The sequence below is a fragment of the Pseudorca crassidens genome, chromosome 20, assembly GCF_039906515.1.
Source record: "Pseudorca crassidens isolate mPseCra1 chromosome 20, mPseCra1.hap1, whole genome shotgun sequence".
NCBI classification, from domain to species: Eukaryota; Metazoa; Chordata; class Mammalia; order Artiodactyla; family Delphinidae; genus Pseudorca; species Pseudorca crassidens.
In genome coordinates this window covers 5,315,674-5,340,503 of record NC_090315.1, presented here as the reverse complement: position 1 = coordinate 5,340,503, position 24,830 = coordinate 5,315,674, and the positions used below count along the sequence as shown (strand labels likewise).

The window sequence follows — 24,830 nt, the reverse complement described above, 5'->3', positions numbered from 1 at the left end:
ACCTCTGGCTTGCTATTAAATCCAGTGGATCTTTTTGTTGTTGTTGTTTAAATCAGACTGAGACTGCAGAGAGGGGACCTGTGCGTCCTTCCAGGGCTTCTGCAGCCCATCTCTCTCCTCCTCCTTCACTTTCTCTGGCTGCTGCCCGGCCCTGGTCCAAGTTCCTTTCCCTTTTCTTATCTCTCAATGTCACCCTTCTCAGCTGCTTCATCCCAGAACCCTGCTCTTCCCGCACTTCAGCCCAGAACCAGCTACCTAATTTGCGGGGTGCATTGCAAATGAAAATGTGGGGTCCCTTGTTCAAAATGATTAATAATGTGAAGATAGAGCAAACCGTGAAACCAAGTGCAGAGGGCCCTTCTAGGCGTGGCGACCCCCAAGACTGCACAGGTCGCTTGCCCGTGCAGCCGGTCCTGCTTTCCTCTCTTCTGGGCATGGCCTCTAGCAGCTCTTGTATACCTGTTCCTCCTCCCAGGCTCTCCAGCTTGGTGGCCACGCCACCATCCCCCGGGATCTGCCCTCTGAGGGTCCTTGGGGTAGACAGAATGCACCTCTAAAGATACCCAGGCATGAATCCCTGAAACCGATGAATATGTCGTATCAGGTAGCAAAGGGACTTTGCACACAAGATTAAAGTTAGGGACCTTAAGACGGGGAGATTATCCTGGCGTGATGGTTCATTTTACTTGTCCGCCTGGCCAGGCTGTAGCACCTGGTTGTTCAACCAAACACTAACCCAGGTATGGCCGGGGAGCCGTTATGTAGGTGTGACTAACATCTATACCCAGCTGACTCTAGGTAAAGGAGATGGCCCTCGAGAATGTGGGTGGGCCTCACCCAATCAGTTGAAAGGCCTTCACTGCAAAATGGGGAAGAAATTCTGCCTTAAAGACCACAGCATCAGGGACTTCCCTGGCGGTCCAGTGGTTAAGACTCTGCCTTTCCAATGCAGGGGGCGTGGGTTTGATCCCTGGTTGGGGAACTAAGATCCTGCATGCTACGCGGCGGGGCTCAAAACAACCACCAAACCAAACCAGAAACAAAGACCGAGGCGTCAGCTCCTAGCCTGACTGAGAGTTTCCAGTCTGCCTTATGGAATTCAGGCTTGCCAGCCCTTAGCATTGCAAACTCCCAATTCCTTGACATAAATTATGTATACTTCTGTATTAGCTTGTGCTGATTACCAGGTCATATATGAATACATCTCCATTACCGATGGTGATATATGTATAACGCCTGTGTTTTCCAGGTGGGCCGAGCCAAATCACATGAGCCCTAAAAGCAGAGGAGCTTTTCTGGCTGGAGGGAGGAGGGAGATGGGGCAGGCCTGCAAATCAGGGACACCTGAAGCATAAGAGGGGCTCAACTTACCGTTGCCAGAGGACAGACACAGGGAAAACACCGGAAGGATGCAGGCAGCCTCTTGGAGCAGACCAGCCCCCAGCTGACAGCTCAGCAGGTACAGGAGTTTTTTGTTTTGTTTTTGTTTGTTTCTGTTTTTGATGAGATGAAAGCGTTTCGGGACTAGATAGAGGTGATGGTTGCACAACATTGTGAATGTACTAAATGCCACTTTATTTTTTATTAATTAATTTATTATTTAATTAATTAATTTATTTTTGGCTGCGTTGGGTCTTTGTTGCTGCGTACGGGCTTTCTCTAGTTGCCAACTCTAGGGGCCACTCTTCGTTGAGGTGTGAGGGCTTCTCGTTGCCGTGACTTCTCTTGTTGCGGAGCACGGGCTCTAGGCACGTGGGCTCAGTAGTTGTGGCTCGCGGGCCCTAGACCGCAGGCTCCGTATTGTGGCGCACGGGCTTAGATGCTCCGCGGCATGTGGGAATCTTCCCGGACCAGGGCTCGAACCCATGGCAGGTGGAATGTTAACCACTGTGCCACGAGGGAAGTCCCCTACATACCACTTTAAAATGAGTCATTTTATGTTATGTGAAGCTAACGTCAATAGAAAATAATTAAAACTTTTATTTTGTGGCCACGCCACGTGGCATGCAGGATCTTAGTTCCTAGACCAGGGATCGAACCTGTGCCCCCTGCAGTGGAAGCGTAGAGTCTTAACCACTGGACCGCCAGGGAAGTCCCTGGATTGTTGTCACTTTTTGTCTCTGTCCCACTCCTTCAAGATTCAGGGCAAGCCACACCTCCTTGTTATCTATGAAACTAACTCTCTCCCTCTCCGGCCCCAGCATCCCAGCCCCAGCGCACCGCGGAGCCAGCCTCCTCCCCGGGGCCTCTACCTCCCCCAGGTCAGGCCCTCTGGCACACTGGCCGCTGAGGGATCTTCCTCACACCCACATCTGACTCTTCTTGTCGCCGCTAGGCACTGGCACTCGGTGATGTCATGACCTTTCTGTGGACGAGTCGCTCCCGGCAGGGATATTCATCCCGGGAACTCTCCAAAGCAGGGTGAGAGCTGCCCCTCCGAGGTCACATCCATCCTTTTGCTGGTCTTACTGCCTGACCTTGTCTGTTTTTCTCTCTCTCTTTCAAGCCCGCACATACTCCCTCAACAGCTGCAATCTGGAAGAAATTATTCTTCTACACAGCCAGACTTCCCCAGTTTCAGGAAATTCCAGGCTGGCAGGGGGAGGGGCCGAGCTGGGGGCCGCCCTGTCCATCCATCCATCCCCCGCCCCGTCTGCCGTGTTCTCTGGGCGGGCGCACACCCAGTGCCAGCCTCCTCCCCTGGCCCACACTCAGCCCGGAGGGGCCTCAGCTTTTCCACCGCTACTTCCTAGTCCTTTAAATCCTAGAGGCAAACTTTTGGGGGATAAGGAAGGCTGGGAGGGACCTACGCCTTAACCCTCTCTGCCCCAGACACACTGAGCTGCACTGGGCGTGACTCTGCGCCCCTTTGGGCTCCTACCATGGCCCCCGAGAGGGGCTGACACTTCAGATCCCGGTGCAGGTAAAGAAGGGACTCCATGCCAGGGTCTGCCCGGGTTGGGGCTCAGACTCCTGGGTCTGAGGGGGGAGGGGCCGGGGGCCTGGACTCCTGGGTCTGAGGGGGGAGGGGCCGGGGGCCTGGACTCCTGGGTCTGAGGGGGGAGGGGCCGGGGGCCTGGACTCCTGGGTCTGAGGGGGGAGGGGATGGGGGCCTGGACCCCTGGGTCTGAGGGGGGAGGGGATGGGGGCCTGGACCCCTGGGTCTGAGGGGGGAGGGGCCGGGGGCCTGGACCCGTGGGTCTGAGGGGGGAGGGGATGGGGGTCTGGACTCCTGGGTCTGAGGGGGGAGGGGCCGGGGGCCTGGACTCCTGGGTCTGAGGGAGGAGGGGCCGGGGACCTGGACTCCTGGGTCTGAGGGAGGAGGGGCTGGGGGTCCGGACTCCTGAGGCTAAGGATCAAGAGAGCTAGGAGCCAGGACTCCTGGAACCTAAGAGAGAAGGGGGTGGCACTCTGGGCCCGGCCGCCTGGGTCCTGGATGCCCCTCCAGGTTCCGTATGACACTTCCTTTGCCAGGTAAGATCCCGCCCGGAGGAAGAAGGAAGAAGGCGCGGGCCTGGGACTGGGAGGCGGAGGCGGGCTCCGAACCAAGAAGACGGGGTTCCCAGCTTGAGCCGGAGCCTGAGAGTTTGCCTGCCTGGTTCAGCGGGGACCACGAGGTACGGGGCAGTGGTGGCCCAGGGTCCCCGGTCAGGTCTGGAGGGGAGCCGGACAGCCGGCCAAAGGGACGGCGGCCGCGGCTGCTGAAATCCTGGGCCGCAGCCACGTGGCCTCAGGAAGAGCGCACTGGAGCCCCAAGGGGGTCGGGGGCTCCCAATCGCGGGTCCCCCTGCGCCGTCTGGGTCCCACCCTCCTTGTTGCCTGTCCCAAAGGGCTGAGGACCAGTCGGGCTGGATCTGCAGTGGGTTGTTATTTCCTCTTGGCGGGGCTGGGGCCCGGAGAGGACAGAGGTGAGCCAGCTGTGCCCCCCACCCCTGCAGCTGGAGCCTCGGCCCGGAAAGAGAGGGGGCGGGTGGAGGCGGGAGGAAGGCGGCTTAGCGAGTGCGCGCGATCACCGCGTCCCAGGGTCCCATCCTGGCTCCCGCTCTCTGCCTGCTTTCAGATTGTCACAACAGCAGCCCCTCTGTACAGAGCTTGGGCCTGTGACGGCCTTTTTCCGAGTGTGACCTCATTGCGTCAAGCACACAGCAAGGGAGATAGAGCCTTCTGTTCAAGGGGACACGGAGGCTCGGAGAAGTGGAGTGACTGGTCCCCGAGGTCTCAGAGCTAGCGAGGAGAAGTGGTAGCTTTCAAAAACAATTTTGAACTCGTTGTTATCTAGAATGGGAAAAAGCAAAGCGAACAGGCAAACACAGTCAAGGGTGTAGGAAATCCCTGGCCTTGATGTCAAAACACTATTTTCTCCATGGGTCTGCGCACCCTATCCTTTGGGGGCTGTGGGCAGTATCACATCATCCTTTGACGCCGGAGTTCGTCTGCCTGGGTTCCAGAGTCAGCCCCCAACATTTGCTACTGTGTGATCCAGGGCAAGTTACTTCACCTCTCTGTGCCTCAGGTGCCACCCACATCTGTAAAAGGGACAAAATAACAGCCGTCTCCCCTCACTGGGTTGTTCCAAGGATTAAATGAGTTCATTCATTTGTGTGAAGCACTTAGACCCCTGCCTGGCCCAGAATAAGTTCTCGGGAAATAGAATGTCAGCATCATGCGTGTACTCTACGACAACCCCTTGCAAACAGGCATTCTGATTTCCCATTTCTCAGGAGTAAACTAAGGCTTAAGGCTGAGGAAGTTAGTTCCGGGTCCCACAGAAAGGCAATGGCAAACCTGTTGTGTCTGGTGTCAGAAACCAAGATCTTAATATGCTGCTGAGCGCTGGAAAATGTCAGTGATGTCACCTTGTAGGGTGATAGGAGGATGGGATGAGGGGCAAGGTAGGGGGTGGGCAGGGAGAAGAGGCAATAGCTGAGAGCCGTCCAGGGAGGAGCCAGTTCAAGGGACAGCAGGCAGTGGAAGCAGTAACTCTGGACTCTGGAGTCCCACAGAGCTGGCTTTGTGACCTTGGGCAAGTCATGTACCATCTCTGAGCATCTATTTCCTTCTCTGGGACAGGGGAGAATGATCCAAAGTAGGACTCCACTGAGCATTTATTGAGCATTTGCTGTGCGCTGGCTACTGTGCTAAGACTTTCCATGGGCAACATCTCCCCAATTCTTGCCAAGAGACTGAATTATTATATGAGCGTCATTCCATTCTTGAGATGAGCAAGTGAGGTCAGAAAGGTTAAGTAATTTGCCCAAAGTTACACAGCAGTGGGCACAGTCAGATCCAAGTCTGGGCAGTTGGCTTTCTGAGTTCTGCTCTTTTGAACTATGAACCACTGCCCAGGGATAAGGGGTGCTGCTAGCTCTGAGACAGGATTTTTTTTTTTTTTAAACTGTGGATTGAGATTCATGAATGAGCAGAGGTCAGCATTAAAAAAGAAAAATAGGGAGTTCTCTGGTAGTCCAGTGGTTAAGACTCCGTGCTTCCACTGCGGGGGGGTGGGGTGGGGGGGCGGGGGGGAGTGTGGGTTCGATCCCTGGCCGGGGAACTAAGATCCTGCATGGTGCAGGGTAAATGCATCATGCAGGCATTTATTTAGTTAGTTATTAAATAAATAATAAAATAGAATTGAAACTGAGTGCCTAGCATGAGATAAGAGTAGGTCTCAATTCACAAAATGTTTGTTTCCCTTATGTGTGTGGGGGGTGTGGTTGTGGGTGGGGAAGGAATGGTGACTGTGTGCCAGATTGCAATAAAATATATTTATTCATCTAGGTTGAGATCAGGGAAGTTTGAGAAACACGACAGAGGTGGTAAATCAAGACTGGTTTTTCCAGAAGTAACTGTAAAGTGTGTGCGTGTGTGTGTGTGTGTGTGTGTGTGTGTGTGTGTGTGTGTGTTTGGGTAGGGGAGAAGGCAGCTCTCAGAACATATCCATCTACAATTATTTCAAATCCTTTTGGCTTTAATTTTTCTCCACGTTATCACTGATCTTTCCCATGGTGCTGGTCCCTGAAAGGACAAGGCTGGCTGCTTTGCCTGCTTCATAGGATTTGATCTAAATTTTGTTCCACAGTTTTGTTTGGGAACACATGCCCCTCCCCAACACTATCAGTTGGCTGGCACTGTTAAAAATATAGTTTTCTTTGACTGAGTATTTCTATGCGTCCTGCAAGGAAGGTAGTGTCATTTTATCCATTTTCCAGATAGAAAACAGACAGAGAGCAATCACATAATTTATCCCAATTCATCCAGTTGGCAAAGGGTGGGGCTTCAATTCAAATGGAAAGGTTTTTTTTAAAATTGTTATTATTATAATAACAGTGACTGTTAAAACAAAAGTACAAGGTCATCAAAGTCCCTCCCAGAAGTTCCATAGAAACGGCCAAGTTCCAGGATATGGGCAAAGGTTGGCAGGCATATCTATTTACCATCGAGTCTGATGCAGTCATGTAGCTATAGGGTACCTAGTTAACAGTTCATGAGCTGCCCGTTTGGAATTTATGCCATTCTTGCCATGTTTTAACACAGGAAAATTTGCATGATTATTATTGTTACTTTTGTTTTCCAAGAAGTAAGACTTATATGTTTTTTTCAAAACCAGATTATTCAAATTATAAAATGCTGTGCAAATATATAGATTTCCCAGGCCCACCCTAAATCTCCCAAATTACAATCCTCAGGCCAGCCTACATGATGACTTTTGTATGTTCTAGGCAAAACTTTCATGGAGATAATTATATATATATATATATAATAATAATATTTTACGACTGCGTTGGTATAAAGGCAAACATAATCCAGACGTTTTAAAATAAAACACGGCAGCCCCGTCTGGGAAGGGGCTTCTGTACACCATGTGTTGAGGGGGAGGGTCTCATCTGTGCTCCCCGGGGTTTTGTGGGCTCTGCAGGCCCCAAAGGTGGCGGGGCTGGAGAGGAAGACCTGGGCCCGTGTCCCTGCCCTGCGGGAGCTGGGGACCAGTGGCCTCAGTAAAGGACAAGAGGTTCAAAAAAATAATAACAAAACGTTTAAACATGTGTGCGGGCCTCTAGAAATGTGGCGGGCCCTGGGCACTGTGTCTGTTGCACCCAAAGGACAGAGTCCGCCCTGTCTTCATGGTGGATGGCCCTGTGTTTAAGCTGGAGTTTCTGTCAAGTTTGGGAAGCAGTCCAAAAGGCTTGGTGAAGCATGTTGCTTGTTCTCTGACCTATAAAAGCTCAAACGTTAGTTCTTAGTGGAATTAACATATGGGCAGACCTAAATTTGAGTCTGAGATTTGAATCAAGCAGCTGTAACCTCGGACCTCTGGGAGCCTCAGTTTCCCCACTTGTAAAATGGGAGTGATCCCACCACCATCATCCTGTACTTATGGAGAGCATCCTCTGAACGGCGTGCTACGCCCAGGGCTGGGAACACGGAAGGCCTCGGTAGCGTCCTCCCGGGGTAGGCCGTGCTAACCCGTCCCTATCCCGCAGATGCCGGTCCTGAAGCAGCTGGGCCCCGCGCAGCCCAAGAAACGGCCGGAGCGCGGCGCTCTGTCCATCTCCGCGCCGCTCGGCGACTTCCGGCACACTCTGCACGTGGGGCGCGGCGGCGACGCCTTCGGAGACACTTCGTTCCTGAGCCGCCACGGCGGCGGGCCACCCCCTGAGCCCCGGCCGCCGCCCGCGGGAGCCCCGCGCTCCGCGCCGCCGCCCGCCGTGCCGCAGCCCCCGCCGCCCGCCCTCCGCGCGCCAGCGCCCGCCGACCCGCTGCTGTCCTTCCACCTGGATTTGGGCCCCTCCATGCTGGACGCAGTGCTGGGCGTCATGGACGCGGAACGCCCGGGCGCCGCTGCCGCCAAGCCCGACGTGGACCCCGGCCCCGGGGCGCAGCACCCTAGGGCCCGTTGCCTCCCCAACGCGGACCTCGAGCTGGACGACGTCATCGGCCTGTAGGCACCCCCATTCCCTGCGCCCTTACCGTCCAGCTCCCCACTTCTTTATACATAAACCGACAAGGTCTGTGCCCCGGGTTTTGTCTGTTTACTTTGCATGTGGGAAGGGGGGACGGGGAGGGGTGATGAGGTCCTGGCGCCTTTAAGAGCTAGGTATGTCACGTGGGGTTCCGGTCCCAGCCAGGTGGGTGGAGGTCTCAGGATTAACCTGGTGTAATGGGATGCGGCCCCTTTAAGAGAGCCAGGGGCGTGGCTGGGTGGTGCCCCTCCCAGGGGCGGGGTTCCGAAGTGGCCGCTCCCACAGCCTGGTTTTTTCAGCAGTGTTGGCTGCGCGTCGCCGCCGCCGCCGCCGCCGCCTGCCGGACGCGGTCCCGGGCCCGGCCTGACTCGCTCCCTCGGGCCGGCCGACGGCTGTGACCCCGTGAGCTCCGCGTCTCCAGTGGACCCAGCCCAGGCGAGCTGTCCTTTACCCCGGGAGCGGCCGCACAGGAAAAGTGGCCGGGAAGAGGCGTGGTCCCCGTAGAAAAGGGACGCCCCAAAGTTGTGTCATCCTGAGGGCGACAGTTGCGTCCCAAATCCGGGCTACGAAGTTCGTTCTGAGCCTACAGGCGTCCGGTTGTCCCGCGGAGGGCGAGGCCCAACGAATGCCCGGAGGGGCGTGATAGCACATGCAAATCATTAGGCGTGCGGGGTGTGCAAGCCCAGCTCGTCAGGGGCCAAGAGAGCGCGGGGCCGCATCGTTAAAGCACTGGACTAGGGACGGGGCCAGCTTCTCTAAGGAGCAAGAGTGGCGGGGCCGCACTTGTAAATCATTAGGTAGCGGAGCCAAGCTCACTAAGGGACCAGAAGAGGCGGGGCCGCACCTGTAAGGTATTTGGGTTGTGGGGGCGGGGCCGCATATGTAAATTATTGGGTTGGGGCCGGGGCCACAGATAAAAACCGCTTGGCCGCAAGGGTCAGGCGCCTCCAGGGCACCGCGGAGGGCCGTCTCGCGCGCGAGGTGCTTTCCAGGTCGGGGCGGGGCCTGAGCCTCGCCCGTGACGTCACAGCGGTGCCTGGCGCCCGTGCCGGCAGGACTGACCCAGGTGCGGGAACGGCCTGAGCGGGGCGAGCGCGCCAGCCGCACCCCACTCCCATGGCGGCGGCCGAAGGGCCGGAGCCGCCCGTGGGGGCCCCCAGCGCGGAACGCGCGCCGCCGCCGGCCTGCCGCTTCTTCCTGGAGGGCCGCTGCCGCTTCGGTGCCCGCTGCCGCCAGCCCCACCCCGGGGCGCCGGCGCCGCCGCAGCCTAGAGGCGAGCCCGAAGCAGAGGCCAAAGCCAAGAAGCCGCCGCTGCGCACGGCTGCGGCTGTCATCCAGCGCATCCGCTGGGACCCGCGCCTCGACCCGGCCGACTTTTCCGTGGGCTACGTCGACCGCTTCCTGGGTGTGCGCGAGAAGCCCTTCCTTTCCTTCTGCTGGGACGAGCCTCTGGCGGCGCTCGGGCCGGGCGTTCTGGCCGTGCCGCAGCACCGGGTGCGCTACTTCCGCTTCCGCGGCCGTCTGGTGTGGGACCGCGCCTCGCGTACGGACCTCGTCTTCGGCTCGGGCTTGGCTGCGGGCCGCGGGTCCACCATCCTGGACGCGCTCGACGGCGGGGATGCGCACGGTGTCGGAGAGGAGGGCGACGGCGAGGACGCGCACCAGACCGGGCATGCGAGCGACGGCGAGCACGTGCACGGAGCCGGAGGTGAGAGCAACGGCGTGGACGCGCACGGGACCGGGGGCGCGCACGACGGCGGAGACAGGGGCGGGGACGTGCATGGGACCGGGACCGGGACCGGGGACGAGAGTGACGGCGAGGACGCGTACGGGGCCGGAGGTGCGCTCAGCGGTGGGGACACGGCCGGGGCCGGAGGCGCACAGGACGGTGTAGCTGCGACCCGTCTTGGCACCGGTGCGGGAGGGCGCGTACAGCCAGCTTGGACGGGACTCCGGGCCGCCTTGGCCCCGGATGGCGGAGGCCCCGAAGCTGGGCGCCTGGCGTTGGCAGGGACGTTATCGAGGATCCAGGAGCGGGAGTTGGGCGGCCCTGGAGGCCAAGGTTCCCCGTGGATGCAGCCAAGAAGGGCGCTGAAGCCAGCCGCCGCCGCTGCCAGGGAGCTGGAGCCCCCGGGTGGGAAGCTGCCGGCTGTGGTAGCCCCGGGAAGGCCCTCGGAAGGCCTCTCTGAGACGGAAGTGGAGTGGGGTCCCGGGGTCTGGCCCGTGGACGGTGGAGCAGCCGGGGCCGTGGGCCCTCGCCGGCCCCGCCCCACGCACTTCGTGGCCCTCCTGGTGACAGAGGCTGAGCTGCAGGCCGGGGTGGCTAAGGTCCAAGAAGAACTGGTACGAAATGCACCAGCTTGCGCGGCGTTCACAGTGCCTGCTCAGGCCCTGCACCTGACAGTGGCCCTGCTGAGGCTGGCGGGCCCCGGGGAGGTGCCGGCTGCGGTCGACGCACTCAGAGGCGTGCTCTCGGACCCCGGGCTTCAGATCCCTCAGAGGCTCAGGTTCAGGCGCCTGGTGTTCCTGGGCTCTCATGTGCTCTGTACTCCCCCCGACCCTCCTTTGGAGAACATGGCCCAAGTGCTCAGCCAGAGGCTGGAGGCCGAGGGGCTGAGAGTGCTGCAGCCCTGCAAGGGGCTACACCCCCACCTCACCCTGGCCAAGGTGCCCCAGGGTTGCCAAGTCGGCCTCCCCAAGCCTGGGTTCAGCCCAAGGCAGGAGCTGGGGAGCCAGCCTCTGGGGAAACTCTGGCTGTGCCGCGTGGGGAGGTCAGGGGGCACCTACCAGGCCGTGGCGGAGATCCCCCTGGTATCTCAGTGCCAAAAGAAATAAAGGCCAGGACCCAGACACCCAGAGGCAACCTAGCCCGGGGCAGAAAGACAAAGCGTGCTACGCGTGTTCTCTCTCTCTCTCTTTAATTTTGGTTTCTCTCAAGCTTCCAAATGGTGCTCAGTGCTCCAAGGAAAGAATGAAGGAAGGAAAGGGGAGGGGGAGAGGAGGGGGAGGGGAGGCAAAGGAGGAACATCTGGAAAAAAAGCAGCCTGACAGTCCAGCTGTTTGCAAACTCATTGCACATCCTCCAGTTACATGGCAGAAGAGGGAGGGAGGACGGAAAAGAAAAGGGGAGGAAGAAAAAATAACTTAAATAAACACACACAAAAAGAAAAGAGAAGGAAACATGACGTGAGCTGGTGATCCATGAGGCAGGGAGGGAGGGTAACCGTTTTACCTGTGCTGAACCAAGGGAGAGCGGGAGCAGGAGGCGGCAGGAGGGAAAAGGGGGAAAAACCAGAAGAAACATTGGGGTGGAGAGGGGAAGGGACACGGAGACAACTTAATACAACTGCAGACGAGGCAGCCCGGCCGTCGAGGTCCCGCGATGGCCTCCGGAGTCCTCAGTGCAGGCTGGCAGTGTGGATCTGGCGGTGGCGAGGCGTTGGCGTTTCTGGGGTCGGGGGCTGCGGGCAGGGCACAGTCTACGCGGCTCCCCTCGCCCCAAACACTGAGGCCCCGGAGGGCTGGGCAACAAGAGTCTGTGGTGAGGCAGATGAGGCGGCGGGCAGCAGGCTGGTGTGCTGGTGCCCCTGCCGCAGGCGGGCACGGGCGGAGCGGCCTGTCTTCTTCCACTGGCCCCCCTGGCATGGGATGGGCCAGGGTGCCGGGGCGCTACCGGAGTACAAGCTCGAGAGAGAGAGAGAGAAAACACTGAGACAGCATTAGTGGAGGTGCAAGGTGCACACAGACGACCCCACACACTGTGCCCCCAACCCTCCGCTGCCCCCTCCCCAATCCCGTCCCTCAGAGGCAAAAATAAAAATGTAGAAAAATCTCTGTACAGACCCCCCGGCGGGCAGTGGGGGCCGGGCTGGCGGCTCTTCCTGGAGCCCACCCCCCGCCAACTAATTTACAACCCAAGTCCGCGGCTCAAGACAAAAGCCGCCGGGGCGGCGCTGGGGGCTGCGGCCCTGCCCCCACCCCCGGCGGCGCTGGTGCTCAGAAGGCCGGCAGCTGCGCCAGGCTGAGGCGGCAGTCGACGCTGGAGTTGTCCGGGCCCGTGTAGGCCAGGCCCAGGGGCTCCAGGAAGGCCCGGCAGGCGGCCTCACCCTCGAAGGCCAGCTCGGCCTGCAGGTAGGAGACTGGCAGCGCAGGGCGGAAGCTACGGAGACAAGAGGAGAACGCGATGAGGCGGGCGGCGGGCATGGGAGGGCCCCACGAGCAAGGAGTGGGTGCCCCCCTTCGGGCACCCGAACGTTTCCTCAGCATGTCACCTGCTGGCCCCTCCCCAGCCCCGGCCTCCCCCCTCAGGGGCTCGGGGGGGCCCGGGGTGGGGGGGGCCCCAACCCCTCGCTGTGCCCCCCCTCCCCCTCACTTACCTGTGCGGGGGACGGGAGGAGAGGGGACAGGAGGGAAGGGCCCAGCTGGCTCCTCTGCTGGCCGGGGCCTGAGCAGCCCCTCAGGAGAGGGCCCACGGGGCCGGGGCAGGGGCCAGGTGCAGGGAGCCCCGCCCCTCCCGCTTGCCCTGAGCTGGGTGGGAGTGCTAAGAGGAGGCTTGGCCTGTGCTCTTCTAAGTACCGCCCCGTGAGCCCGCTGAGCTCCCTCCCAGCAGCTGTCACCCTACCCTTTACAGACACACCGAGGACAGCGCAGCGGCAGAGCCACTTGGCCACTGTCACCTAGGACGTAAGTAAGTGGCAGAAAACGCTCAAACCAGTCCTGCCTGAAGCCCCCACTTCCTCACAGCCCTGGAAGTCCATGGGGGGCGGGGCACAGGACAGCCTGCTGCCCCCCAACACGGGGCTGGCCCCGGCCCAGCGAGCCAGAGAGAAGCCGCACCACCCTCCGGAGCAGGGGGACACAAGACCGTGAGGCCAACGACAGGCCAGAGCCCTCCCACTGGCCAAGCACACACACAGGCTGAGGCAGAAACAGGAAGTGCTGAGGAGGAGACAGTGGCCTGCCCGGCTACAGCCCGGGGGCGGCGCAGAAGCCCGAAAACGAAAACTGCAGGAGGAAGAGCCTGTGTGGCCGCGGAGAACACACCGGGGAGCCCAGGGTCCTTCAGGTACACGGCCTCCTCACCCCTCCTGGCTTAGAGAGCGGGTCCCGCGGCCCTGCCTCCTGTGTGTCTGCCCCACAGCCCCGGCCCGCACCTTGCCTTCATATCGGCTTGACCCAAACTGGATCCTAGGAGTCTCCTAACCTGCAGGGTAAGTGTCCCTCCCCAGCTGCAAACCACCCCCACGGCTCCCAACACACTGACGTGGCACTCAAGGCCCCACGTCCTCTGACCAGGGCTTCCCAGCCTCAGCGAGACTGACTGCGGCCAGGTGACCCAGCTGGGGGTGCCCTGTGCACTGCAGGGCACTGAGCAGCACCCCTGGCCTCCACCAGCAGAGGCCAGGAGGACCCCGGTTGTGACAACGCAAGAGGTGTCCTGCCGTCGCCGGGGGGGCGTCTCCCGCCTGACTGAGCACGTGAGCACAGGCCGCGCTCTTTGGGGTCCCGGCCTAGCTTGCCCTGCCTCACACCTGGTCCCTGAGCATGCCTGGGCTCTCAAAACAGCTCGAGTGGGAGCGGGGCCTTGTCCCTGAGACCACGGCTACCAAGGGCAGGGCCGCCTTCGCTGGGCGTCCCCACAGAGCAGGAGCTCAGCCACAGGAGCGCTGAAGAAGGTGGGCAGAGGCCTTGGAGGAAGGGGAGCCCGGAGCAAGGAGAAGACCAAGTGAGGTCCAGGGTGATGCGAGCAGAAGGTAAAGAGAGGCAAAGGGGCAGGGGAGCCCGGAGCAGTGAGAGACAGGACCACGGAGGAGGGCCCGCAGTGCGTGCGCTGGAAGGTGGAGGGACCAGAGGGAAGGGCCGAGTGTGGAGGGGAGAGAAGGGGAGAGAAGACCAGGACCCGAGGGAGGGAGACCAGGGGAGTCAGAGGTGCGGACGGCGGGAGGAGGGCGGCGGTGAGGCCGCAGAGCAGAGGGCCGGGGGGAGAGCTCAGCTTCACATACGTTTTGATCATTGCCTTGAGGGCGGCCTTGCGCTCCCGGTCTGCAAACTTGTCCACGAGGTAGCCAGACATACAGGGCGCGTGCGAGTAGAGCCGAAAGAAGCGGTGGTAGTTGCCCAGGGCCCAGGCTGCCCTGAGCGCCAAGGCGTGGGCCACACAAGGGTCCGCCTTCAGCTCCCGCGTCAGGTACGCCAGCTCCGTGGTGATGTCTGCGGCCGGAGACGAGGAGGTGAGCAGGGCCAGGACCTGGGGGCCCGCGGCCGCCCCGCTCTGCGGGGCTGCGCCTCACCTCCTGAGTTCTTGGTGAAGATGTAGTAGAGGATCCGGTAGGCAGTGAACTCGCCCACGTTGCCTGGCAGGTTCTCAGCATACAGTGACTTGAGCTGCGTCTGGCACTGGTTGAACTCTTCGTGGTCACCCTGGAGGACATGGAGGGAGGAGCAGAGTGAGGCCGGGACGGGGGTGGGGGGAGCCGAGGGAATCCTGTCAGCCCCTCACCTTCTCCAAGGCGATGCGGGCGTGGGTCTCGTACACCTCCACCGTGAACTCGGTGCGCACACCTTGCACCTGGGCAGCGGGAGAACAGATGTCACACCGGAGCAGGGCGGGACCAGCAGTGTGGCCCCCTCCCCGGCCCCCGCCTCACCGTCAGGTCCTGCCGGATGGACTTCATCTGCTCGCAGGCGAAGGCGTAGTCCTGCTTCTCCTTCCAGTGGGACTTGACCATGCACAGCGACTTCTTCAAAACCTGGGAAGGAGATGAATTGTGGCTCAGGATGTGCTAAAACCTGCCACAGTTCCACAAACTCGGGGTCCTAAAGCGGAGGCAGCAACATTAAACCCACCCAGTGGCTTGATCCCGACATTAAAGGGAATAGAACCCAAGAGTAAAAGCGTGCACACGGTCTCCCGCGTCAGCACAGGCCGCGCACGCGCCCCGGGAGGACACGTCAGCCCCGCTCCCAGCTCGGGCCTCGGGACATGGATGTCCCAGTGTCTCACAGGCACTGGCCGGGGACATCGGCTTCCTTCTCCTGGTCTCCTAAGCACGAGGCGAAGGCTCAGAGACCAGCCCAGCCTTCCGACAAGGCCACAGGCTCTGGACTCGGCTCCGAAAGCACAAGCTCTGGGTCCAGTTCACCTCTCGGTGCCTCAGGCCCCCTGTGCACAGGCAGGTCCGGGTCTTCCCCGAGCCAGACCCCTGCCCGCCCCGCCACCTCCTCCCATGTTGCCTCTGCCATCCTCGCAGCGTTGGCCCCGGAGGCCTGGTGCCAGCGCTGGCCTCACAGGGAGGACCTGCCCTCGCTACCAGGGGGCACTTACCGCCACGGGGCGCACGGTGGACGGGTCGGGGGCGCAGGTGAGACGCAAGTAGTGCTTGGTGACGTCAGGGCAGGTGCCCACGATCTGCAGCTCGTGCCAGTCGGGGTCGGCCCCGCCGCTCTCCAGGCTGCTCATCTGCAGCACCAGGGGCTCCAGGCGTAGGCGGCGGGAATGTCCGTGCTGGAAGCGCGCCGCCCGCTTCTGCTTCTTCAGCTCGCGCTCGGGGTCCTCACACTCCAGGGCCGCCATCTTCTTGCGGCTGCGCTTGGTGGGGGCTAGGTCGTGCCTGGGGAGGGGGGGAGGGAGGGGGGGAGGAGGGGCCCTGAAGGGGCGGGCGTGGCGCCACCCCCTGCCTCTCCACCACTGCCCAGACACAGCCCTTCCCCTCCCAGCGGCCCCTCCTCCCCGGCCCCCCAAAGCCTCACCTCTTCCCACGCTGCGCCCTGCCTCGGCCCCGGTCCATGTGGGCCCCCCGGCCTCCCCGGCCCTTGGGGGGTGGGTTCCTGCGACCCACAGGGTGACACTCATTCCCTGAGTAGGAGCTGTCGGAATCCGAGTGCGAGTCACTGTGCAGAGGAGCACAAAGGTGAGGCCTGAAACGTCTCCTCCCCCCGCCCCCGGCCCCGCCACCCAGCGGCCTCGCACCTGCGGCGGAAATGGCGGGTCGGGGAGCGGGAGGAGGAGCGGGAGCGCGAGTCGGTGCTGGAGGAGGAGCTGTGGTCCTTCATGAAGACATTGCGGTTGCCGAACTTGGCGAAGCTGCTGCCCCGGGCTCGGCCAGCACCCCCAGCCCCGGGCGTCCCTCGCTGGGACTGGGCACCCCCGCCCCTGGTCGCTGAGCCTGCCCCCCGGGGAGGGTGGAGGCTGCTAGGGGCCTCCCACCGCTTCTTCTTGGGGCTCTCAGCCACAGGCTCCCGAGTCAGCCTGGGGATATAGCAGGGGAGGGCATCACCACCCGGCGCCCCGACATCCCCAACGCCTGCCACCCGCCCCTGGACACACGAGCTCAGAAGGAAGGGCACTTACCCAGGCAACTCGACTAACACGACGCTCAGGTGGGAGACAATCCCAAGGTTTTGTGTGTCTAGAGGCTGCTGGCAGCCGCTGAGTAGCACATCTCCCGCCTCCACGCTCTCACCCCCGGGACTCCCACCCCGGCAGCCTCCCGCCCCCAGGACCCCATTCTCTCGCTCCTTCAGGGCCCCGGACACCTAGGATGGCAGGTCTCCAACTGCAGCACCAGACACCTCCCGAGCGCCCCCCGGCCCCACGCACCCCGGCAGGGGCTCCCGGCTCCAGTCGATGGTGTAGGCCGAGCCGTCCTGGAGCCTCGCCTGCAGCACCTCCTTGAGCAGCTTCTCCGTCCGGTCCTTGTCCTCCTCCGACTCGCAGGCAGTGAAGCAGCGCTCCACGTACTCCTTCATGTCCTGCGGCCAGTCGTCGGGCTTACCGGACAGGTTCCCCCTGGCGGAGGGAGGACAGGTGCAGACACTCGGTTGGGGAGTGGTACCCCACGACCCAGGTGGGACCGTCATCACCGCCCCTCCCGGGCAGGCACCCAGGGCGAGCCCGTGGGGCAGGGGGGCTCTCTGCTTTCTAAGGAGCAGGCCGTGCCAGTGGGCCGCACACAGATGCTGAGCACGGTGCCCAGGGGCTGGGGCCGGGCAAGGGGGCGGCCGTCACCTGTGGTTCTGGGCCTTCTCGGGGTTGGGCTGGGGACCGAAGCTGCCGTGCTGGCCCTCCGTGGTGGAGCCAAAGCTCTGGCTTGTGACAGCGAAAGGCCGTTTCTGAATGTTGAACTTGAGCCCACCAGTCCCAGGGGCCGCTGTGAGGGCAGCGAAAGCTGAGGTGAGGCCTCCCCCGCCCACGTGGGCGGCCCCGCCCCCACCCCCGGGGCAGGAGCCCTGAGCTCCAGAGAAGGGCGCCCATTCCGAGCGGCCCCACGCACCGCCCCGGGAGGTCCCAAGAGCGAAGCAAGGTCCAAGCACCCCACGTGCCTCGCGCCAGGAGTCCTGTGAGGCCCCCTCCCCTCCGCGGCCCAAGGCCACTCACGCTTCATGCGGTTCCACAGCTGCTGGCCCTTCTTGGGCTTGGCGGGCTCGCTGTAGCCATGCTGCCCGTAGGCCTGGCCCGAGGCAGATCCTGCCTGGCTGTGCTGCGTGGCAGGGGCCGTCCCTGGCTGCGGACCGCTGCTCAAAGGGTGAGCCCCACGCGGGGGGTTGGAGGGCTGAGGGGGCTGGGCCGCTGGCAGCTGCTGAGGGGGCGCCTGGTAGGACAGGCCTTCGTCCATACCCGGGACCGGGGGCTGTGGGCAGAGCGGCCGCTGAGGCAGGAGCGGGCACCCCGGGCTGGCCCTTGCGCGGGGTCCTCGGCCACCTCAGCTCTCAACTCCGCGGCCGGACGCTCCCCCGCCTCGCCACCCGCACCCGCAGAGCGCCTCTCGAGGCGGGGGCTTCGGCGACCTCCCACGGCCCAGCAGCTCAGGCACCGCCTACTCTCCCACGGCTCCCACTGCTGAGCGGCGGTGGCGGCTGGCATTTAAAACACCGGCGTCCGCCCCCGACGGCACCCCCGCCCCGGCGGTCACTGTCCGAGCACGTCACGTGTCCGTCAAGACACGTGTGGCACACGCTTGCGGGAGCCGGTGATAAAGCCGCGATCCTTCCCTCCCCCCGCCACCGCCTGACGGCACCGCCTGAGGCGCAGAGAGCGCGTGACTTGTAGTTTGGCCACCGGGGCGCTGGGATTCACACCCAGGTCTGCCCACCTCCCCGGCACGAGCTCCACCACGCCTCCCAGCTGCACGTGAAGTGCAAGGCTAGAGCGTGTGTGCGTGCGTGAGAGGGAGAGACTGTATGCATGTGGGCATGTGCTGAGAGGAAAGCACAGGAGAAGGCTGCCACGCCACAAAGTGCTCCCACCGTCACCCCAACACCTCAGCCCCCTGGCCGTACTCAAGCCCTACACCCACCCTGGTTTCAAAAACTAAGCTTAGCCTTCCTCGTTCTCAGATCAGGAACTGCTGGGCAGGAGCAGCTTAAATAACGCAGGTGTCCCCGCTGCTGGCCCGCCACACCCCGTGCGTGGACGTGAGCCGGGGCGGGGTAGGGCGTTACCTGGTTCAGAGTCCCTTGGTGCTGCGCTGCGGACGGCTGCTGCGGTGCAGCTGAGCCGTAGGAGCTGGCCATCCCGTACTGGGAGGGGGAGCCATAGCTCTGGTACATGCTCTGGCGAGGGCACAGGAGGGAAGGATTAGCGGTGGGCCGATTCCTTCCCTAGAGACCTAGACCCGCCCCTCTCTCCCAGCTGCTCAGTTTGCAATCCTTTACTGATCTCTCACCCTCCCTCTCTCCACCACATAGAAGCGCCCGACTCCCTCATGCTGAAAAATTACCAAATAAAATGACCACCTCCATGTGTCCCACATTCCACTCTTCAACAACTATTTACTGAGTACCAACCCATCTAAACACTATAATACAATGAAAAGTAAAGACAGAATGAACTTTGCACTCAAAATACATGCCACAGTAGACACCCAACACAGCCAGCAGTAAACAAAAAAAAAAAGCCAAGCAGAGAAGCCGAGTGGCAGGGTGAGCAGTGGGAATGCCACTCTAAGGAAAGCCTGTCCCAGGAAGCGCACTCCGAAGGCGCTCTCGGGCAGCCCTCTGCTAGGCGAGGGCACAGCGAGTGTCGGCACGCGAGGAAAGGGCTGAGGCGGGAGTGGACTCAGTGTGTGCTGAGGGGGAGGAGTCTCTGTGGCAACGTGGGCACAGGGAGGGCAGCGTGGGTGGCCACCGAAGGACCTGGGCATTTACCTTGTGGACCATGAGCTCAGGGAGGGTTTTCCAGCAGCTGTCACTGCTGTGGTCAATCCACCCACTGCCCCGGACCCTGCCCGACTGATCCCACCTCCGCCCCTCCACCGCCTGCCCCTGCCGGGCTGGGTGGGCACTCACCACAGGGTAATAGTAGCTGTACGGATAGGCATAGTTGTACTGCTGGTACCACTGGTAGTACTGCTGCTGCTGCAGAGCCGAGGCTTCTGCCTGTGACACATACTGTGGGGGGAGAGAACCACGTGCCATCAGGGCCCCACCAGGGCAGGTCTGTTTACTGGTGGTTAACTGCCAAGGGACAGAACTGGGAACACATCTCTCCACAGAGAGCCACCACCTCTACCACCGGACACGAGCACCGCCCCCTCCTCAGGCTCGATTCCCAGGGACAACGACCACATGGTGCCCTACTCACTACTCAAGGGCTCCCAGGATGTCCTCAGAGCACCCTGCCCTGGTGATGCGAGAGGACACCAAGTGTGTGCGTGTGCCCCACGCCCGCGCAGGGGATGCTGCTCACCTGTGCACTGGCCACGGGCCCGCTGCTGCTGGCCTTGGCAGAGCTGCCGGCAGCTCCCGCTTTGCTGATGCTGGCCAGGGCCTGGCGGGCCTTCTCCCACTCGGGGTTCTCGTGCATGGGGGTCTCCATGCCACTCTCTCTGCCTGCCCCGGCCACCATGCTGTACTGAGAGGACCTGCAGAAAGGGGACATCAAGTCAGCCCATTCTCCCACTGCAGACGGTGGGCAGGACGGAAGCAGGCAAACCCCAGGGCTTGAATCCCAGAGCCTCAATTTCCTAATCTGTGACACACTGACAGCCAGTTTCTGCGTCACAGTCTTCAGTGAGCGACAGATGCTATTACCTACCTAAGGTACTTTTGCAGATGCCTGCTACATACAGACGTTAAAACTCAAACCAAAGAATTACCAGTAACCACAAGACTTAAAACAAGACCTGATGCCTGACAGATCTAAATGCTTTACGAAACCACAAGTTCTGTCTGATAGCACCTCAGTCAGAAAGTCATCACACTGTTTTGGAAAAAACGAGGAATTAAAAAAATAAATGAGTATTAAGTGTTGGAGGCTGCCTCTTAATCACAGTCCACGGAGTGAATCATCACACTTCTGTGAAACAAGCACCGCACTGTGAAAGGGGAACGCTCAAAGGAGTGCCTCGGCCCCATTCCTACCCCAGGGGCTGTGGTGTCATGTCCCCCCATGCTGTGTGACGGCCCATCCGGAAGACAACACTGGGTCTTGCTTCCTCTTGCCCTCCCCTCCGACCCGTCCCTCTAGCCTCACTAACCAATCCGTGCTACGCTGATCACCCACGTTGGCCGCCATCTGGACCCTGGGGTGTACGGGGTGGACCTCGGGAGCCAGACTGCTTTTTCACTGTCTGCAAGAAAAAGAACGAATTAGGGAGACTCCAGAGGGAGCAAGAAACATGTCAACAAATAGGGAAGAGAAGCAAATGGGCTCACGAGAAGCCAGACAGAAAAGGGAGTCTGAGAAAGAAGGAGCCAAGGGGTGAACAATCTGAAGAGAATTCTGGGTGTGGAATTAAAGGGCTACAGCCTGAGGGAAAGACCCTGGCCCCTCTGCAGTGCTCTAGGTGGAAAACAAAGGACTGGAAAACAGGGAAGTCCAAATGAGTTTCCCAAAGAGAAAGAGAAGGATCAGAAACCCATATGAAGAAAGGGAAGGGTTCGAGGGAAACCCCGAAACAGGGACAGGGTCAGAGGGCAGGGTGGGGGACCTCAGGCAAGGAGCAAGGAGGAAGATGGCTTCTGAGAAGAAGCTCTAATAAACAAGGGCTAAGTGAACCTCCAGGCTGGAAGACCTGGAAAGACCCCTGAGAGAAAGTCTGTAAAGAGGGAAGCATTTGAGGAAGCCTTGAGAAAAGAGAACACTGGAGAATGGAGAAGTCTGGGAGAAAAAGCCAATTTCTGGAAGTTACTCCTGGAGCAGGAAGAAGTTGAGGGTGCCAGAGAGGAACCCCGGGAGTGAAGAAATGAGTTCTTAAAAAGCTCTTAAAAGACTAATTTCAGGAAGGCCCCCTAAGGATAGAGAAAAACGTACATGGGAGGTTCCTAGAAGCAGGAGTAGACCTGGGAAAAGAGAAGAGGCGAGCCCCTTGGTTGGGGGTCTGGTGAGAAAGCTTTGGGGACGCCCAAAGAGGTCCAAAACATCTTTAGGGACTTGGAGTGGGATGGAGAGAACAGGACAGCAAGAACATGAAGGAATGTCCCGGGGGCAAGAATTGGGGGGCCTAGACTTGAGGGAGGAACTGAGAAGTATGGGGGTGCTCAAAGGCGAGTCCCGCTGGAGAACCCGAAAATCCTACAAGAAGTGGAGATGTAAGGAGTCTGCAACTGGAAAAAAGCCTAGAGAAGACAAGCCATAAAGAAGAGACCGAACGGAATTGGGCGGAAGGGTTGGGGGCAGGGAGGTGGGGGGAATCACGAGTGGGGATAGTGGGTGGAGCCCCGGGACAGGAAGAAAAGTGGGGGTAAGGTCTGGGGGAGCCTGGAGGGAGGAGGTTTCTGGGCTGGGGCGAGAACCGGAGGCAAGGGGGCACCTGGCCGTCCCGCAGGCCCGGGGAAGGCACAAGAGGGCTAGGGTGGAGGAAGAGCTCGCCTGGATCCTCGCCACTGGCCCCAGAGCCACCGCCCCGGCCAAGCCGCGCGTGCGCACCACGTCCCCGGGTGGGGGGAAGACAGCGCAAGGGCCGCCCGTCGCCAGGGTCAACGTGGTCCTCCCGAAGGAACTGCCGGGTCAATTGGGGTTGAAGAAAAGGGGTGCTCTGGGCCCAAGAATTCCGAGCGCGCGGGTGCAGAGGCCGACGGCGCAGGCGCCAGGGTGCGCAGCCGCACTCCCCACCACTCGTGCGCAGGCCCAGTGGCCCGGGCTCCTCCACACCCTGTCGTCGCTCGCGCGCGGCGTCTGTTGATCCAACCGCCGCCGAGGCCTCAGGGCCCGCGGGGCGTAAGGCCAAAAGGAAACGCCGCCTCCGCCCGCCCGCCCGCCGCCGCTCGGTACACCCACCTCGTCCGTATGCCCCTCGGACTTGTCAGCGGCGCCTCCAAATGATAGCAACACGGCCGCAGGACTGCTCCCCACCCGGCTGGCTCTTGTCTTCCTTGGGCTTCGACGCCCGGATCGTGGCGTCTTGACGTCACGCGAAGGCCTCGCCCCGCCTCCCTCGTCCCCAGGCAGCCAATAGACGCCACGAGCGTGATTTGAGCCCCCCCCTTCCGCCTACGCAACCACGCGGTGGGCGTTGTTAATGTAAGCCGGAAGCCGGGGTGGGGACGGTGGCCGTGAGGGGACATGCGCGGCATAGTTCGCAGGTTCCGCGCCCTTCCACGCATCCTTGTTTTGGTTTAGTTGGTGGTAGCCATTACTATTCCTAGACACAAATTGGTGTGATGAGAGTTCTAAGACTACCCATCGTGTAGTGATGTGGAAGACGAGGGAAGAGAATGATGGACCCAAAGAAGGCAAGAGAACATGAGAACAGCCTCCAGCCGGAAAGGGGAGCTTCCCTAGTAACTAAAACTGGAATGGCGTACCTGGCAGAGGGAATGGCGTGTGCTAACACACAGAGGCGGGAAACGAGCGTACCGTGGGAGACGGCGGGGGTCAGGTGGCTGTGGCAGAACAGAAGTGTGCGGGGTCCTGGCGTCAAGAGATAGATCTGTGGAGGTGGGCAGGTAGCAGATCCTGAAAGGCCATCGATGTCCGGCTGAGGAACTGGGACCATCCCAAGTTAAAAAGGCCCTTCTTTGAACTCCTTGCAACTAATCTTTTGAGTATGCCAGCTGTTTCCACCCAGGGCTGATTGAGAAAATTATCCAGTCCAGTTCACGCGCCGGTCACTGTAGGTATAGCAGGTGGTGTTTAAGATGCAGCGATTTCCTTCCCATTTTCTGTTATTAAAAACTTTTCTGTTGATAAGTGCGTGTCATTTTGTTACTGTTAGCACAGTTGATCTTTTTTTCCATCCTTTTACTTGTTTTTTAATTAAACTTTTTGTTTTAATTTTAGGTTTACAAAAATGTTGCAAAGATAATTCAAAGTCCTTCCTACCTTACACCCAGTTTCCCCCAATGCTGTAGTATGTTTGTTAAAACTAAGACACCAACACTGGCACACTACTGTTAACTGCAGACCTTATTTGAATTTCACCACTTTCTCCTTCATATGCCTTTCTCCTTCATGTGCCAGAGCCCAATCCAGGGTACCCCATTGCGTTTAGCATCCCTTTACTTTTAGCTTTTATATTTAAGGTGTGTTTATTTTACATAACGTATAGTTTGATCTTTGTTTTTTACCCAAGCATACAATCTCTGCCTTTTAAAAGAGATGTTTATAACTATTGTAATGTGATCACTGGTAAGGTTACATTTAAATCTATCGTCTTGCTATTTGGTTTCCGTTTGTCCCATCTTTCTTTGTTCCCCTTTTCCTCTTTTTCTGCCTTCTTTTGGCTTGAGCGTTTTTAAAAAGTAGACTTCAGTTTTTAGAGCACTTTCAGGTGGGGCCTTAGGGAGGTGCCCTGCCCTGTGGTCAGAAACTCATAGGCTGTGGCAATTTCAGGGGTCACCTAGGTGTTTTCCAATTCTCAGGGATCACTCTCCCTCCTCCCTCTTTGCCGGATGTCAAGTCTTGAGCACCGTCGTTTCACACATTCTGTCTGGCATTTTGGTCGTTTCAGGAAGGACAGCAAATCCAGTTCCTGGTTACTCCATCTTGTTCAGAAGTGGAAGTCCTCATATGTGTCATTTAAAAATGAAAATCGATTTCCCTTTTGTAAAGGTTAGGCCAAAATGGTTTTTTATTTCTTGGTTAGGGCTTCCTGATTAAAGATCACTCCCAGGCCCCTTGGCAGGAAATCAGGCAGCCTGAATCTCAGGGTACTTTTGAGCATCCTACACCAGCTTCCAGACACAGACTCAGAGTCACTAGAGGGCAGTATTTGAGAGCAAAGCGGCTAGAAGTGCAGATGGGCCAACCCCAGGGCCAGACAGCTCACCCAGTCATGAGAATTAGTGAGTCCATGAGGGTGGCCCCCCGTGTCCCTCTCTGGAAACTGTGATCCATTTCTCTCTCCCAGCTTCAGGCCCACACATCGAAGGCTTCCTTGAACATTCCTTTCGGTGTACAAGATGGAAATGATTAGCAAGCATGGAGCTATCCCCTACGGCAGGCCCCCGCTGGACACCTGACATCCGGCACTCTGGGCCAACAAGCCCTGACCTGAAACCCTTGGGGCTGTTTACGTGTTTGGGGATTCAGGATTTTTCAGACTTTCAAGAGAGAACATGGTGTATATTCCACAGAGGACACGGTACCCTCAGTACCCTGCCCAGCACTTGGAAGTAACCCCGTCAGTGTTTCTGTAGAGAAATAGATGGACATTCACACCAGGCAGGGAAATGGTCTGTAAGTAACCTCGTGCCAGGCTGGGCTTTGCTGCCCAGTGAGTTCAGGGAAGACTTTTGGTCTAACAGAGCCCTTTGGATTTTGGAATTGCTGAGGAGGGACTGGGGAGCTGTCTTTGACACCCTTCTGATGGATGACACAGCTGAGGTCCAGCTAGTCGAGTGACGACCCACATCCACCTGGTGGTCGAGAGCAGGCCTGGGCTCTTAACCACAGGGATCCTGCTCTGCGTTTGCCCACTCTGCAGCCAT

The 24,830-nt window shown here is 59.8% G+C and overlaps 3 protein-coding genes across 32 annotated transcripts in view; 2 read left to right on the top strand and 1 right to left on the bottom strand.

Annotated features, from left to right (window-relative positions):
- The window catches only part of CDC42EP5 (CDC42 effector protein 5), a 149,099-nt gene extending 141,086 nt beyond the window's left edge, over positions 1-8,013 (top strand). For 19 of the 20 annotated variants that reach the window (XM_067719282.1, XM_067719275.1, XM_067719280.1 and 16 more), the window contains 4 exons: positions 1,250-1,459; positions 2,336-2,923; positions 3,475-3,617; positions 7,482-8,013. In XM_067719282.1, coding sequence (XP_067575383.1) covers positions 7,482-7,943 — 462 coding nt within the window. In that variant the 5' untranslated portion in view covers positions 1,250-1,459; positions 2,336-2,923; positions 3,475-3,617 and the 3' untranslated portion in view covers positions 7,944-8,013. Of the gene's footprint in view, positions 1-1,249; positions 1,460-2,335; positions 2,924-3,271; positions 3,618-7,481 lie in introns of those variants that run through there. The other variant, XM_067719272.1, reaches the window with a different exon arrangement.
- Positions 8,014-8,123: 110 nt separating this feature from the next.
- Positions 8,124-11,892, top strand: LENG9 (leukocyte receptor cluster member 9). Its single transcript, XM_067719079.1, has one exon. It carries the CDS (start codon positions 9,078-9,080, stop codon positions 10,794-10,796), a length of 1,719 nt encoding a protein of 572 aa, XP_067575180.1. The 5' UTR covers positions 8,124-9,077; the 3' UTR covers positions 10,797-11,892.
- Positions 11,746-22,326, bottom strand: LENG8 (leukocyte receptor cluster member 8). Of its 11 annotated transcripts, none has more exons than XM_067718962.1 (16): positions 22,180-22,321; positions 20,438-20,530; positions 19,648-19,822; positions 19,248-19,349; positions 18,402-18,512; positions 17,338-17,608; positions 16,969-17,110; positions 16,561-16,749; positions 15,931-16,209; positions 15,711-15,851; positions 15,286-15,571; positions 14,609-14,710; positions 14,461-14,529; positions 14,252-14,381; positions 13,964-14,171; positions 11,748-12,120 (listed from the first exon to the last, which is right to left on the bottom strand). In XM_067718962.1, the coding sequence occupies exons 2-16, from the start codon at positions 20,473-20,475 to the stop codon at positions 11,958-11,960; spliced, it is 2,406 nt and encodes an 801-aa protein (XP_067575063.1). In that variant the 5' UTR covers positions 20,476-20,530; positions 22,180-22,321; the 3' UTR covers positions 11,748-11,957. The 11 variants fall into 11 exon arrangements, with proteins under 11 accessions (XP_067575057.1, XP_067575063.1, XP_067575064.1 ...); XM_067718963.1 differs by having other exon boundaries at positions 17,338-17,590; XM_067718956.1 differs by lacking the exon at positions 20,438-20,530 and having other exon boundaries at positions 11,746-12,120; positions 22,180-22,326.
- Positions 22,327-24,830: the final 2,504 nt, after the last annotated feature.

Excerpts from the sequence above, each read along its gene's own strand:
- LENG9 (XM_067719079.1), top strand. The coding sequence starts at position 9,078 with ATGGCGGCGGCCGAAGGGCCGGAGCCGCCCGTGGGGGCCCCCAGCGCG.
- LENG8 (XM_067718957.1), bottom strand. The coding sequence starts at position 20,475 with ATGGCGGCCAACGTGGGTGATCAGCGTAGCACGGATTG. Across the intron at positions 19,823-20,437 it reads GATCAGCGTAGCACGGATTG|GTCCTCTCAGTACAGCATGG; the intron begins GTTAGTGAGGCT and ends CCCTTTCTGCAG. Across the intron at positions 19,350-19,647 it reads GGCCCGTGGCCAGTGCACAG|TATGTGTCACAGGCAGAAGC; the intron begins GTGAGCAGCATC and ends CTCCCCCCACAG.